This window comes from Lepidochelys kempii, chromosome 3, assembly GCF_965140285.1.
Source record: "Lepidochelys kempii isolate rLepKem1 chromosome 3, rLepKem1.hap1, whole genome shotgun sequence".
In the NCBI taxonomy this organism is placed as follows: domain Eukaryota; kingdom Metazoa; phylum Chordata; order Testudines; family Cheloniidae; genus Lepidochelys; species Lepidochelys kempii.
In genome coordinates, this window is record NC_136382.1 from 91,786,026 (window position 1) to 91,802,143 (window position 16,118).

General features: G+C 43.8%; 1 protein-coding gene across 1 annotated transcript in view; it reads left to right on the top strand.

Moving 5' to 3' along the window:
- The window catches only part of SLC35F1 (solute carrier family 35 member F1), a 397,468-nt gene that overhangs the window by 320,836 nt on the left and 60,514 nt on the right, over positions 1-16,118 (top strand). Inside the window, exon 3 of the mRNA XM_073337159.2 lies at positions 14,462-14,589. Coding sequence (XP_073193260.1) covers positions 14,462-14,589 — 128 coding nt within the window. The remainder of the gene's footprint in view (positions 1-14,461; positions 14,590-16,118) is intronic.

The following is a 16,118-nucleotide window of genomic DNA, read 5'->3' on the forward strand; positions in this document are numbered from 1 at the left end:
GGCTACGGTGTGAAAGTTCTGTTTGTTTCTCCTTGATGAAACCCCCCGCCCCTTGGTTCACTCTACTTCCCTGTAAGCTAACCACGCTCCCCTCCTCCCTTTAATCATTGCTTGCAGAGGCAATAAAGTCATTGCTGCTTCACAGTCATGCATTCGTTATTCATTCATCACACAAATAGGGAGATGACTACCAAGGTAGCCCAGGAGGGGTGGTGGAGGAGGGAAGGAAAATGCCACACCGCACTTTAAGCACAGCACTTTAAAAGTTTACAACTTTAAAATTTATTGAATGACAGCCTTCTTTTTTTTGGGCAATCCTCTGTGGTGGAGTGGCTGGTTGGCCGGAGGCCCCCCCACCGCGTTCTTGGGCGTCTGGGTGTGGAGGCTATGGAACTTGGGGAGGAGGGCGGTTGGTTACAGAGGGGCAGCAGTGGCAGTCTGTGCTCTAGCTGCCTTTGCTGCAGCTCAACCATACACTGGAGCATACTGGTTTGGTCCTGCAGCAGCCTCAGCATTGAATCCTGCCTCCTCTCATCATGCTGCCGCCACATTTGAGCTTCAGCCCTGTCTTCAGCCCGCCACTTACTCTCTTCAGCCCTCCACCTCTCCTCCCGGTCATTTTGTGCTTTCCTGCACTCTGACATTATTTGCCTCCACGCATTCGTCTGTGCTCTGTCAGTGTGGGAGGATAGCATGAGCTCGGAAAACATTTCATCGCGAGTGCGTTTTTTTTTCTTTCTAAGCTTCACTAGCCTCTGGGAAGGAGAAGATCCTGTGATCATTGAAACACATGCAGCTGGTGGAGAAAAAAAAAGGGACAGCGGTATTTAAAAAGACACATTTTATAAAACAGTCGCTACACTCTTTCAGGGTAAACCTTGCTGTTAACATTACATACATAGCACATGTGCTTTCGTTACAAGGTCGCATTTTGCCTCCTCCCACCGCGTGACTACCCCCTCAACCTTCCCCCCTCCCTGTGGCTAACAGCGGGGAACATTTCTGTTTAGCCACAGGCAAACAGCCCAGCAGGAATGGGCTCCTCTGAGTGTCCCCTGAAGAAAAGCACTCTATTTCAACCAGGTGACCATGAATTATATCTCACTCTCCTGAGGATAACACAGAGAGATAAAGAACGGATTTTGGTTGAATGCCAGCAAACATACACTGCAATGCTTTGTTCTACAGTGATTCCCGAGTACGTGTTACTGGCCTGGAGTGGTAAAGTGTCCTACCATGAAGGACGTAATAAGGCTGCCCTCCCCAGAAACCTTTTGCAAAGGCTTTAGGACTACATCTAGGAGAACCGCAAATGCCAGGGCAAAGTAATCCTTTCACATGCTTGCTTTTAAACCATGTATAGCATTTTAAAAGGTACACTCACCAGAGGTCCCTTCTCCGCCAGGAGGCAGCCTTGGGTGGGTTCGGGGGGTACTGGCTCCAGGTCTAGGGTGAGAAACAGTTCCTGGCTGTCAGGAAAACCGGTTTCTCCGCTTGCTTGCTGTGAGCTATCTACAACCTCCTCCTCATCATCATCTTCTTCGTCCCCAAAACCTACTTCCGTATTGCCTCCATCTCCATTGAAGGAGTCAAACAACACGGCTGGGGTAGTGGTGGCTGAACCCCCTAAAATGGCATGCAGCTCATCATAGAAGCGGCATGTTTGGGGCTCTGACCCAGAGCGGCTGTTCGCCTCTCTGTTTTTCTGGTAGGCTTGCCTCAGCTCCTTCAGTTTCACGCGGCACTGCTTCAGGTCCCTGTTATGGCCTCTGTCCTTCATGCCCTGGGAGATTTTCACAAAGGTTTTGGCATTTCGAAAACTGGAACGGAGTTCTGATAGCACGGATTCCTCTCCCCATACAGCGATCAGATCCCGTACCTCCCGTTCGGTCCATGCTGGAGCTCTTTTGCGATTCTGGGACTCCATCATGGTCACCTGTGCTGATGAGCTCTGCATGGTCACCTGCAGCTTGCCACGCTGGCCAAACAGGAAATGAGATTCAAAAGTTCGCGGTTCTTTTCCTGTCTACCTGGCCAGTGCATCTGAGTTGAGAGTGCTGTCCAGAGCGGTCAGAATGGAGCACTCTGGGATAGCTCCCGGAGGCCAATACCATCGAATTGTGTCCACAGTACCCCAAATTCGAGCCGGCAACGTCGATTTAAGCGCTAATCCACTTGTCAGGGGTGGAGTAAGGAAATTGATTTTAAGAGCCCTTTAAGTCGAAATAAAGGGCTTCATTGTGTGGACGGGTGCAGGTTTAAATCGATTTAATGCTGCTAAATTCGACCTAAAGTCCTAGTGTAGACCAGGGCTAAGGCAATTATTTTTCCCAGGTTAGGGTGAATACAATGAGGAGGAAAATACAGACTTCCAGGGGAGGCAATGAAGAACAATGGTGCTCTAAGAGGAGGTCCTGCTATGGATTGCTATTCTTGTGGATTACAGAATGGTTCTTTTGGGAGATCTTAGTCAACTTCCTCTCTTCCACTTCAGAGAGGTGTCAGAAGGGTAGGTAAATTTCTTCCCCAAAAGATTGACCAAAAACCGAAAACTCTTAGATAACCCTCAGCAAGTGTAGAATATGAATGACAAGCAGATGTCCATGAGTCCTGGCCTTGAATAAATGCATGTCAGAGGATGTTACTGAGATTAAGCCCTGGTCTACACTACGGGGTTAGGTTGAATTTAGCTGCATTAAGTCGATTTAAAAATAAATGCATCTACACAACCAACCCCATTCCTAAAGGGGTCTTGAAATCGAATTCTGTACTCCCCGGTGAGGGGAGTAGTGCTAAAATCGACCTTGCTGGGTCAAATTTGGGGTAGTGCAGACACAATTTGACGGTATTGGCCTCCGGAGCTATCCCAGAGTGCTCCAATGTGACTGGTCAGGACAGCACTTTGAACTCCGATGCACTAGCCAGGTACATAGGAAAAGCCCCGGGAAATTTTGAATTTCATGTCCTGTTTGGTCAGCGTGGCGAGCTCAGCAGCACAGGTGACCATGCAGTTCCCCCCAGAATCACAAATGAGCTCCAGCATGGACCAAAAGGGAGACGCTGGATCTGATTGCTGTATGGGGAGAAGAATCTGTGCAGACTGAACTCCGATCAAAAAGAAGAAATGCTAATATATATGCCATTATCGCAAAGGGCTTGGTGGAGAGAGGCTACAACAGGGACACACAGCAGTGTTGCGTGAAAGTTAAGGAGCTCAGGCAAGCCTACTAAAAGACAAAGGAGGCAAACAGTCTCTCTGGGTCAGAGCTCCATACATGCCGCTTCTATGATCAGCTGCACGGCATTCTGGGGGTGAACCCTACCACTACCCCACCACTGACCGTGGACACCTGCAAGGGGGAGTCTCACACAACAGAGAGGAGGATTTTGTGGATGAGGAGGAGGTGGAGGAGAATGTGCAGTAGGCAAGTGGTGAATCCGTTCTCCCCAGCAGCCAGGACCTTTTCATCACCCTGGAGCCAATACCCGCCCAAGGCGGGATCCCCGACCTTGAAGCCGGAGAAGGCAGCTCTGGTGAGTGTACATTTGTAACTACAGAACAGGGTTTAAAAGCAATAGTGTTTAATGTTTGATTTTCCCTGAAGAATTGGGATGCATTCGCGACCAGTACAGCTACTGGAAAAGTCTGTTAACATGTCTGGGGATGGAGTGGGAATCCTCCAGGGACATCTCCATGAAGCTCTCCTGGAGGTACTCTAAAAGCCTTTGCAGAAGGTTTCTGGGGAGAGCTGCCTTATTTTGTTCTCCACAGTAGGACACTTTACCACGCCAAGCCAGTAGCAAGTAGTCTGGAATCATTGCAGCACAAAGAATGGCAGCGAATTGTCATTCATGGTCACCTTGTTGAAATAGAGGAATTTTTGTCAGAGAACAGTAAAAAGGACCCCGTTCATGCTGGGTTGTTTGCGCTTGGCTAAAAGGGATCATCCTGGAGAATAGCCACGCAGCGCGGGGAGGGGTGAAGGGATCATCCCAGAGAATAGCCACACGGTGGGGTGGGGGGAGGCGTGTGCTGCACATCCACCCGAAAACCGCAGCCCCTCCATTTAAATGTGAAACCCAACCGGCATTGCTTGCTATGGGAAAGGATGGCGCTGCAGTTTGAAACCATTCCCACATGTTATGAAAGCATAAGAAGCCAACCCCGCATACCATAGGCTTACCGTGGCTGCCTGGAAATCGAATTCTGTTGCTCAGCTGTTTGTGATGTGTCACCATACTGGCAGGTGCTCAAATATAAAAGGCAAAATGCGACCTTGTACCTAAAGCACATGTGCTGTCTGCTGTGAATTGCTTGATTCACTGTGAAAGAGTCTCCCTTTTGTTCTCAGAAATGTATCATCTTAAATTTTGCTCTCCCTTTTTATCTCCACCCAAATGCAAATGTTTCTATGCTCCCCCTATCATCTCCATCCCTGAGGTTATCGCAGATTAGACGGTGAAAAAAAAGCACTCATGATGACATGTTTTCCGAGCTCATGCAGTCCTCCCACATTGATAGGGCACAGCTTAATGCATGGAGGCATTCAGTGGCAGAGGCCAGGAAAGCATTAAGTGAGCGCAAAGAGCAGAGGCAGGAGGCAGTGCTGAAGCTAATGGGGGAGCAAACGGACATGATGAAGCGTCTCTTGGAGCTGAAGGAAAGCCAACAAGAGCACAGACCCCGCTACATACACTGTATAACTCCTGCCCTCCTCCCCAAGTTCCATATCCTCCTCACCCAGACGCCCAAGAACGCAGTGGGGGAGGCTCCGGGGAGTCTCCAGAGGATGGCCCAAGCAACAGAAGGCTGTCATTCAAGCAGTTCTGATTTGTAGTGTGGCTGCAATAAGCAATGTGGCCTTGTCCTTCCCTCCTCCCACATCCCACCCCACCCGAGCTACCTTGTCATTTATCTCACTCTTTTTTTAATTAAGAAAGAAAGAATGCATGGTTTCAAAACAATAGTTACTTTATTTCCTTTGCCAGCTGTGATTGAAGGGGGGAGGGTTGTTGGCTTACAGGGAATTAAAATCAACAAAGGGGGAGGGTTTGTAGCAAGGAGAAATACACACAACTGTCACACCGTAGCCTGGGCAGTCATGAAACTGGTTTTCAAAGCCTCTCTGATGCACAGCGTGTCTAGCTGTGCTCTTCTAATCGTCCTGGTGTTTGGCTGCTCAAAATCGGCTGCCAGGCAATTTGCCTCAACCTCCCGCCCCACCATAAACGTTTCCCCTTTACTCTCACAGATATTATGGAGCACACAGCAAGCAGCAATAACAATGCAAATGTTGGTTGCACTGAGTTATAACCTAGTCAGCAAACAGCGCCAGCCAGCTTTTAAATGTCCAAAGGCACATTCTACCACCATTTTGCACTTGCTCAGCCTATAGTTGAACTGCTCCTTACTACTGTCCAGGCTGCCTGTGTACGGCTCCATGAGCCATGGGAACAAGGGGGTAGGCTGGGTCCCCAAGGATAACTATAGGCATTTCAACATCCCCAACAGTTATTTTCTGGTCTGGGAAGTAAGTCCCTTCTTGCAGTTTTTGAAACAGACCAGAGTTCCTGAAGATGCGAGCATCATGTACCTTTCCCAGCCATCCCATGTTGATGTCGGTGAAACGTCCCTCGTGATCCACCAGTGCTTGCAGCACCATTGAGAACCCCCTTGTGGTTTATGTACTGGTTGGCAAGGTGGTCCGGTGCCAAGATAGAGATATGTGTTCCGTCTATCGCCCCACCACGGTTAGAGAACCCCATTGCAGCAAAGCCATCCAGTGTGGTCTGCACATTTACCAGAGTCACTACCCTTGATAACAGAACGTCAGTGATTGCATTAGCTACTTGGATCACCGCAGTCCCCACAGTAGACATGCCCACTCCAAATTGATTCCCGACTGACCGGTAGCAGTCAGGCATTGCAAGCTTCCACAGGGCTATTGCCACTTGCTTCTCAACTGTCAGGGCAGCTGTCCCCTTGGCATTCCTGCGCTTTCAGGGGAAAGCAACTCACAAAGTTCAAGGAAAGTGGCCTTACGCATGCTAAAGTTTCGGAGCCACTGTGAATCATCCCATACCTGCAACAGTATGTGGTCCCACCAGTCTGTGCTTGTTTGCCAGAACCGGCGTTCCACTGTATCAACCAGCCCCACTGCCACCATGATGTCTCAATTGCCACAGCCCATGCTTTCAGGAACGTCTGTGTCCATGTCCTCATCACAATCGTCCTCATGCTGGCATCTCTTAGCCCGGTTCTGCACATACTCCAGGATAATGTGTGAGGTGTTTACAATGCTCACAACAGCAGCGGTGAGTTGAGCAGGCTCCATGCTTGCCGTGGTATGGTGTCTGCACGGGTAACCCAGGAAAAAAGGCGCGAAACGATTGTCCGCCGATGCTTTCATGGAGAGAGGGAGGGAGGGGTGACTGACGACATGTACCTAAAACCACCCGCGACAATGTTTTTGCCCCATCAGTCATTGGGAGCTTAACCCAGAATTCCAGTGGGCAGCGGAGACTGCGGGAACTGTGGGATAGCTACCCACAGTGCACTGCTCCGTAAGTCGATGCTAGCCACGGTATTGAGGACGCACTCCGCTGACTTAATGTGCTTAGTGGGGACATACACAATCGACTGTATACAATCGATTTCTAAAACTCAACTTCTATAAAATTGACCTAATTTCGTAGTGTAGACATACCCTTAGATTACAACCAGTCCGTCTCATGTAGGGAACACTTTGCAGAGGTTAACATCCAGGCTTGGAGCTGCCAGAGGTTTTATTTCTACATGGGGGGTTCACATATGGACTCACAATGTTTGAGACAAGGGCAAGCTAAAGTAATAATAAAAGCCCTACAGTTTCAGAAGTGAGTTTGGACAGTCTGGGGGCTGACTGGGATGTAGAGTTGGAAATTTCTGTTGGTGTGCTTAAGTGCAGAGTGGAAGGCACAATATGGGGAAAAAATCACCTTTTCAATTTACATTTATTGACTATGTAGTACAACTTAGCCTTTACATGCATTGGGGCCCTCTTAGCTTTTTTTTAAAGTAATAATGAGAACTGTTGGCAATGGGGAGGCACCCCAACATCTCTATTACCTTCGTGTAGAATTCCCTAAAAAGAGAGTCTTTTGGAATAATGTGTGCACAAGGAGAAGCTTTATTTTAGATATAAGACTTGGTGTGAAAACCAGAAAATTCTTCCCGGCTCGTCTTAGTTTTAACAAATAGCTGTGTAAACACCAGAACCTGTTTCTGTGGACTGATCTCATGCCCAGATGATTGTCTCTCCAAAGGTGAAGGTCTAGCCAGGAGCAAAGTGAGAACTGGTAATATAGTCTGTCAGAACTGGCACCTCATGAACCTCTGGCATTTGAAAGAGAAGTGAACCTTGGGACTCTTGTGGTCACTGTTTATTATGTTAGCGATTGATAGTAGAGTTGCAAGTAATATGAAATATAGTGTACAGTATTGTTGATCTACACCTTTTGTTACCCAGCAATGGTGTAGATATTTCTAGTCTATTTACTCATTTAATCTTCTCTGTCTTATTTCTGCTTTTCCTGAACTTGGGTTCTGTGGTGACCTTTGCTGTTCTTTCAATGTTTTCTTAATGTGTTTCCTTTTTTTCAAACGATTGTATATGTTACATGCAGGATTATAAACACAAAGTCTTGTTTTGTAGATTATCCTCTGTTTAACTTCCTCTTCTCAGTTTGTGATACTAAATCAAGACAGGTTTCAGAGTAGCAGCCGTGTTACTCTGTATTCTCAAAAAGAAAAGGAGGACTTGTGGCACCTTAGAGACTAACAAATTTATTTGAGCATAAGCTTTCGTGAGCTGTTAGTATCTAAGGTGCCACAAGTACTCTTTAAATCAAGACAATACACATTAAATCACAAAAAAAAAAGAGGAAGAAAGGAGAAAACATGTTCCCATTGGTTCATTGGGGGTCAGTTTGGTAAAGGTAGGCTATATTGTGTTGTACTGTAATTTAAGCCATCCTGGTCAGATTATGCGTATCTGTCTTATCTGATATGTAAATGTAATTATTTAAAGCCATGGTAATCTATTTCACGATACCTGCCTCACTTTGGCTTGCTTCAGAGCAAATGATTTGCTGTTCATGACTTACCAGTGCAAGCTAATACTTTTTTTACTTCTTAAGATTCTTTATTTCAGTGTTTAGTGTAATTTTCCATTAATTTCACAAGTTCTCCAATTGGTGCGGGGCGATCTATGACTGAACTCCCAGTAGCATTGATAGTAGTCAGCTGTGTAAACTTTCCTCCCCACTGCATGTATAAGACAATAGACCCTTCACGTTTAAATTAGTTCAGTGTGGTGTCAACTCCCCTGATGCGCAACTCGCTTCCCAATAGTACTATTTATAAAACAGAAAGAGGGCCCTAATGTAATTGTAAATAACTTTGCCCTGAATTTAGCAATCTAAAGTTACTGAAGCACTTCATATTTTAAGAGAGTCTTGATCTTTCAATCTAAACCACCTTTTTCTGCGTTGGTCTTTTCTTTTGTTCTATTTCGAGCACCCCATATCAATTTGGAGCACAGGAATTAAGCCCCAATTCAGAAAACAGTTGAAGCACGTGCAATGAGATTTCGACACCTTCTCAAAGTTAACTTCATGCTTATGTGCTCCCCTGGATAGGCGTGGGTTTAAGCAGGTGTTCAGGGCCACCCTTAAGAGCAGGCACAGGAGTATGGTTGTCCTGAGAGCCAACTTCTGGGGGTACCACATCAAGGGCTGGCCTTGCAGGTGCTTAAGTGCTTTGCTGAAACAGAACGTTAATATTGACAAGGATCAGCATTAATTCCCCCACTAATACTGCAGCACACTACATGACTCAGTGAACCCGACAACATTCCAGAACTTGATTTCTTTATTTTTAAACTCTCTTTAAAAGTAAGGAAAAATATCACTTCAAAGCTTTAATATGCTTTTTCGTTACACTGGCACTTTTCAATGCGGTGTTTTAAGGGTATGTCAAATAATTTTGGCACTGTAACTTTTGGGGATATATTTTCAAAATCCTGGGAAACGATTTACTTGTGTGACTTGCACTGATGTTAATCACGTGGCTAAATCCCCAAGTGCTGCTTTGAAAATTCATCACTTTCATGTTCAAAAAATAAGCAGACTCAAAGGAAAAAGTTACTTTTTTGCATCCTCAAATCAACACAGAGGCCTAAAGTTATAGCATGTTTCAAATATATTGTGCTATGCAAAACCAGAATGTTTTTGCGGCCCAAATCACTTAAAGCATAAAGGTTAATGGAAATGTCTGATGTAGTAGAAGGGACCAACTCATTTGAATCCAGATTCTTAAATTACTTATTGGATGTCATCTGGCCAAAGTAATCACATTCCTGACTCCTGCTGTTTCTGTGTTTCTTTCTGCAAGTAAACAAAGTCTGGTCTTAACCTACCAAAAGTTATATTCTCAATGTCACTGCCAGTACAGCAAATAATTAGGATGCTGCCTCATGATACCCCCATTGCAAAGAGTACGTGTGAGTGTATTTCTTAATGAGCAAAAGTCCTATGAATCACAGGTTTGATTGGGGAAAATGCTCAGGATGAAATCCTGGCCCCATTGAAGTCAATAGCACCACTCCTATAGATTCCAGTTAAGCCAGGATTTCACGTCCAAGCTTTTGGATGAGTATCTGAAGTATTTGCCTCTTTCATCCACAACGATAGGTTAGAATTCTCATGAGATTTCAGAGAGTCCTCCTCCAGGTTGTTCCAGAAATGCCAAAAGGCCAGCTTTTCCTAGGAGATGGTAGCACATTTGTTACCAGTTTCAGCTGGACCCTAGAAATGCATGGGCACGCATGACGATGAAGAATAATGGGGGTGCAGTTGGGAAAGCCGACGAAGCTTTTTCAAACCTTTTAAAAGTTTTGGTGTCCATTTGGAATAATGTTCAGTTTATCTTTTATCCTATTTTGCCCATTGGTAATTGTGGTTACAGCTGACACTAAAAGGATATGTGGAGACACACAAAAATATTTTAAATTGATGGAACTTTTTCTAACTTCCTAAATGGTTCCTGTTCAGGTCAAGCTTTTTGACAGCGGTTCAGGTCAGCTCTAATATCCATATTTAGACTGTAAGCTCTTTAGGGCAGTGGCTGTCACTTATGATGGGTTTGTACAACTCCTCACACAAGGGGGTCCCAGTCATGATTGAGGCCCTGCAGGTGCTTCCACATTGCACATAAATAAGAGGGTTAACTGTCCCCAGTGAATGTGTGTTTGGTTTCTTTTGAACTGAGAACAGTAATAATCCTTGGCCCAGCATTAGAACTGTCTGACCTTTCTGAAGTCATGGATTTGATCTGCAAGCCATGTTGTGCTGACAGTCTTCACAGAGTAGAAATTAAGTATTGTGTGACTGACAGGATTCCATTGCCAGGGCATTGCAGAACAAATCTGGTTGCACAAAAATTGATTCTGGAAGCAGAGCTACCAGTCATGCAAACTCTGTTTTTGTCTCAGTGCAACCTTTCTCTAAACTAGTCCAAAGTTTTTGAATCTGCACCTAAGATCACAATAACTTTCTTTTAAATTTATAATAAGTCTGATTATTCTGTTACTGTTCTGCTTGGTTACTCTGATACCCTTAAATGCTGTTGCTCTCCTATTTTAAGTGAGACCCTCTTGCATCAAGTTTTACATCATATTTATTATTCTGTAGTCAGGATTTGCATACAGGTCTGGCCTTATAATGAGGCGAACTGAGGCGCCACTAGGACCCAGAGTGTACAAAATTGTGTCTGCTGCTGGTGCATATGTATTCACTCTGCTCTAGATGCACAGAGATGGTGGAGTGCTGTGCTGGAGGAAGGAGGGCACAAGAGACATAACAGGCAGGCAGGAGAAAAGGTGAGAGGGAATAACAGAAAGCAGCAGGAGCTGCAGGGAGAGAGAGAGGAGGAGGAGCCTCTTATGTACCTCTCTAGCACCCCCAGGAGCCTAGACTGATTAACACCAGCTTCTCAGGGAGCTTCCTGTTCCCTGCTGCTTCCCTGAACCCACTTGAGGAGAACAGGCAGTCAGCTGAAGTGGTAGGAGCCAGTTAGGCCCTTAAGACGCTGATATCTTCCCTCACTCAGGCCCTGCTACCAGCCTGCTTATTTGTCCCCTTCAATTGAGTCTTGAGAGCCACTATAGCTGGCACAGAACAGCAGTCATGAGTGAAAGAAAAAAACGCCCCTCAGGGGCAGCATTCAGAAAAAAATAGAAAACAAAGGAAGCTTTTCTATCTAAGCAGGAAGTTGCTCTCCTGAGATACATAGACACAAATGTTCACGGTGAGCCTTCCGGACCCAGTGAGGATGTGAGTGGTGAGGAGGTGCCTGATCTTCCAGTCAGTCAGAGTGCAGGTGACCTGGCAGCTACTGCAGCATCCATATCTCCATCTCAAATGGATGTAACCATGCACATTCCTGAAGAAAAGTGTGGATAAGAGAAGAGTGTGATGGAGGTGCAAGAAACAGCTGCTGCTGAGTTTAGTTCCTTAAGTCTAGATGATCCAGGACTGTGGACCCACTTGAGCAGTAGCCTGAAGGACTTCCTTGTACTGCATGGGCCACAGCAAGCGAAAAACTTCATGTTCCCCAAAGACAATGAAAATAGACGTTTCCACCCAACACATTACTGGTGTGAAATCGCCTATGGTGGCAAAGTGGAGAGGCCACGTCTTATGTACTCAAAAACCCAGAATGCTGCGTACTGTTTTTGTTGCAAACTCTTCCAGTCTAATGTTCCAGCCACATTGGGTTCTACAGGAACAAAGGGCTGGAAAAATCTGGCTAGAAATCTGGCATTCCATGAGAAAGCAGCAAATCACCAGAGAGCATTCCATAAGTGGAAAGAGCTTGAGATGAAACTAAGGTTAAAGGCCACCATAGATGATCAGCATCAAGAGAAGATTGCATCAGAGTCTCTTTACTGGGAAAATGTTCTGAAAAGGCTCATTGCCATTGTGAGAATGCTTGCTACCCAAAACCTAGCACTGTGTGGCACTTCAGATCAGCTGTATGTGCCAAACAATGGAAACTTCCTTAAAATTGTGGAGCTGATGGCTGAGTTTGATGCTGTACTCCAGAAGCATCTAAGAAGAGTCACCATCCAAGAAATGTACACACACCACTACCTTGGAAAAACAATTCAAAATGAGATCATACAGGTACTGGCAACAAAAGTCAAACAGAGGATTGTGGCAGATCTGAAGTCAGCAAGATATTACTCTGTTATTCTGGACTGCACACCTGACATCAGCCATATGGAACAAATGACTTTAATGGTGTGTTTTATAACCACAACAGAACCTAGTGAAAATGTGCCTGCAATGACTGTCAGGGCATTTTCTAGAATTTATTGACATTGATGATACTACAGGAGCTGGTATGACAAATGTGCTTCTTAAAAAGCTGGAAGACACGGGAATTGCGATAGCTGACATGAGAGGTCAGGGCTATGATAATGGTGCCAACATGAGAGGAAAGATCAGAGGAATGCAGGCTTGGATCCGAGAGTTAAACCCCTGAGCTTTTTTTGTCGCATGCAGTTCTCATTCATTGAACTTGGTGGTCAGTGATGCAACATAAGCTTCTAGTGAGGTTGCTGAATTTTTTAATGTAATTCAAAGCATCTATGTATTTTTATCTGCATCAACTCATCAATGGCAAATTTTGAAGCAATATCTGGGAACATCCTCTCTGACACTAAAACCACTGAGTGCCACATGATGGGAAAGTCAAGTGGAGGTGATTAAAGCCTATCAAACACAAAATTGGGAAGATAGATAATGCCATAGTTGCCATTATGGAGGATAATGCTATGACGGGACCTGTTCGTGGGAGAATAGTGGCAGAAGGAAATGGAATCACCAGAAACATAACTTCAAATTTCTATGTGGCTTAGTGTTGTGCCATGACATACTATTTGAAATAAATGTTGTAAGCAAGAGACTTCAAGGTGTTGACTTTGCTATATCTGGAGCAATGGAACAACTAGACAAAGCAAAGTCATACCTACAGTCTTACCGGTGAGATGAGGGATTTCAAAACGTTCTGAAGAGTGCACAGAAGTTGGCAGAGGAATTTCACACTGAAGCTATTTCCCACCCATTCAAGAATATAAGAGTCACCGAAGAAGAAGACATTTTTGATTACGAGGCATGGGGTAATCCCGTAAGAGACCCCAAACAACAATTCAAAGTTGAATGCTTTAACCAGGTGCTAGATTGTGCAATAGAGTCAGTTGAAGAATGTTTCATGCAGCTCAAGGAACACAGCAGTATATCTGGGATGTTGTATGATATTCCAAAACTCCTCACTATACCTGAAGAAGACCTACATCAGCAATGCTGGGCACTTGAGACAGTGTTGACACATGATGACATGCACGATATTGATGCGAGTGATTTAGGTGATGAACTAAAAGCCCTTTCAAGATACGTTTCAGCAGGATCAACTCCAAAGGCTGTTCTAGAATATATGTGCACAAATAAGATGACCACCCTCTTTCCAAATGCTTTTGTTGCTCTGCCCATACTTCTAACACTTCCTGTAACATTTGCCAGTGGAGAACGCAGCTTCTCCAAGCTGAAGTTAATAAAAACACATCTACACTCCACAATAACACAGGAGAGGCTGGTCGGCCTTGCAACCATCTCAACAGATCATGAGCTGGCCCAGACTGTGGACCTTCAGCAGGAAGCAGTTCAAATCTTTTCAAAAAAGAAGGCACGGAAAGCACCACTTTGATTATTCGAACAGATAAAAATGCCAGTGTTTACTAAGCAGACAAGAAAAGTTACGTTTACTGTTCAGGCGTTTGAAAGTTAAGTGTTACTTAAAATTTTTGAACAAGGCATTTTAAGTTGTTAGTTCTCCTTTATTGGGGTAGGTAGCAAAGCAGTACCATGAGAGGAGTAGAACAGGAAGAAGGCAGAACTGAGACCTTTCAAAGTTTTGGCCCAAGCAAGGAGACATGGGGGCATCATTTGAGCTCGCCGCCTCAGGTGCCAAAATGTTGTGGGCTGGCCCTGCTTGCATACATGCACTGAACAACAAAATATTCTTAGGAAATATTACCAAAAATTGTTGAAGCTCAAATCATTTTTCTTGGCAAGTTTTTAAAACCCAAGTGAACTGAAAACCCAGACAACCACCTTGCTTTGTGGTGTTGACTGATTTGAATTGCAAGACAAATAATGTGTTAGTTTTTACCTACCTAAAATACCTTGTAAATATTTCAGTTTTAACTATATTTAAGTCACAATCTGGATTTATGTTCTATTGAATCTATCCACTAATTTGATTGCATAAGATATAATCTCTCATGAGATATAGCTTGTTGTGCGTGTGTTTCTAACTCTTTATATGTAATTGTTTCTTTGTTTTTATCTACCGACACAGGAGAAGAAAACTTGCTGGCAATTTTGAAACGGAGATGGTGGAAGTACATGATCCTGGGGATAATAGATATAGAAGCCAATTACCTAGTAGTCAAAGCTTACCAATACACCACTCTTACTAGTGTACAGGTAAGTACTCAAATTATTTCCTCTCTCAGGGTTTGATTCTGCACCAAGTCAATGGTAAAGTCCCCATTCACTTCAACAGGGCAGGATCAGGAACCCAATTCCTTCTTTGTCCTCCTCTTTATGATGTCTCACACTCATAAAATGATGTCTTTTTTGTTTTAATCTTTTGCTAATTTTAATGCTGACCATTCTGCAAGCTGTAGAAAAATAAAATGTTGTGTAACTTACTCATTCTCACATTTTGGGGCTAAGCTACTTGGCTTGGTCCTTTAATAATATATTTTAAAGAGTAAATACCCATTTGTGTAGACTCAGTTTGCAATTGGAAAATTACAACCCCATTTTTGTCAATGCCCTCAATCAAGCAATCAAATGCATTTCTTTCAGGCACAGTTTGCCCTGTCCAAAAATCATCAAAAAATCCCAAGACAAAACCCCATAATTCTCCCCCCAACACACACACACAATAGGAACAGTCTTCTTTAAAGGTACAGCCTGTAAATTTTAAAGATTTAGGTTTTTTCCATTGTAGTAGAGAAAAAGTAATAGAAATTCATAATGGAAAATGTATGTCTCTGGACATGGCTACACAAATAGATGTTGATCATTCAGAAATAAAACACATTTGCACTCTATATAATGTCTAAATAGCATGGCACCCTTAGATATTCTGATCGTATTTATACCTTACTTGCCTGAAACTTGCTATAAAGCCAGTAAAACAAATAAGCAGCAGTTAGTGTCCTGAAAAAGCAGAGATAATTAAGAACATATGTCTTTCTTGGTTGAGTGAGCAGTGTTGGGGGAAAAGACTGAATTTTGCCTGAATAAGAAGCAAGAATGGGGGAAAACTGCAGTTTTAAGGATTATATGAAACACTTGAAATCAATGTGAGTAACTATAAGTGCTCCTGTTGCCAGAATTTGGCTTTCAGACTTCTTTGAAACACAAATACATATTTAAAATTACCTGTAGCACCTTTTCAAAGGAGAACCTAATAACAAACGCCCCCCCCCCACACACACAAATAACTCTGTTATTTTATACCTAGTGGAATGGAAAAATCTATCATAATAAAACCAAAATCATTATTACTATTTTTGTATAGATCTCCCTGAGCCAACTTCTACACTACTTATAGAGGCAGACAGCCCCCTGTACTTGGTCTTTATAGGTCTTTGTATCTGTCTGTTTCTGCCTTTCTCATCCACCCACATAAATGTGCTTCAGCAGCCTGGTTTGTGAATTATTTGTCCAGTTCTAAAAACTGGGTAAGTAACTAAAATAATTAATTCAAATATCATGACTGTTGTCAAATTAATTACTTTGTTGTTTAGGTCTAGACTCAATATTCACATAAAGTATATTTTTTTGAACTTCAGTTTCCTGGTACTGCATTTACAAGATATTACATCATGCTCATCTTACCAGTGTTATAAAGTTTCCTATTAAACGTATTGTGTGTGATACAAACATACATACAAACATACATAACTTTGCCTTCCAGCTCAGTTCTTCCCCGTTTTATC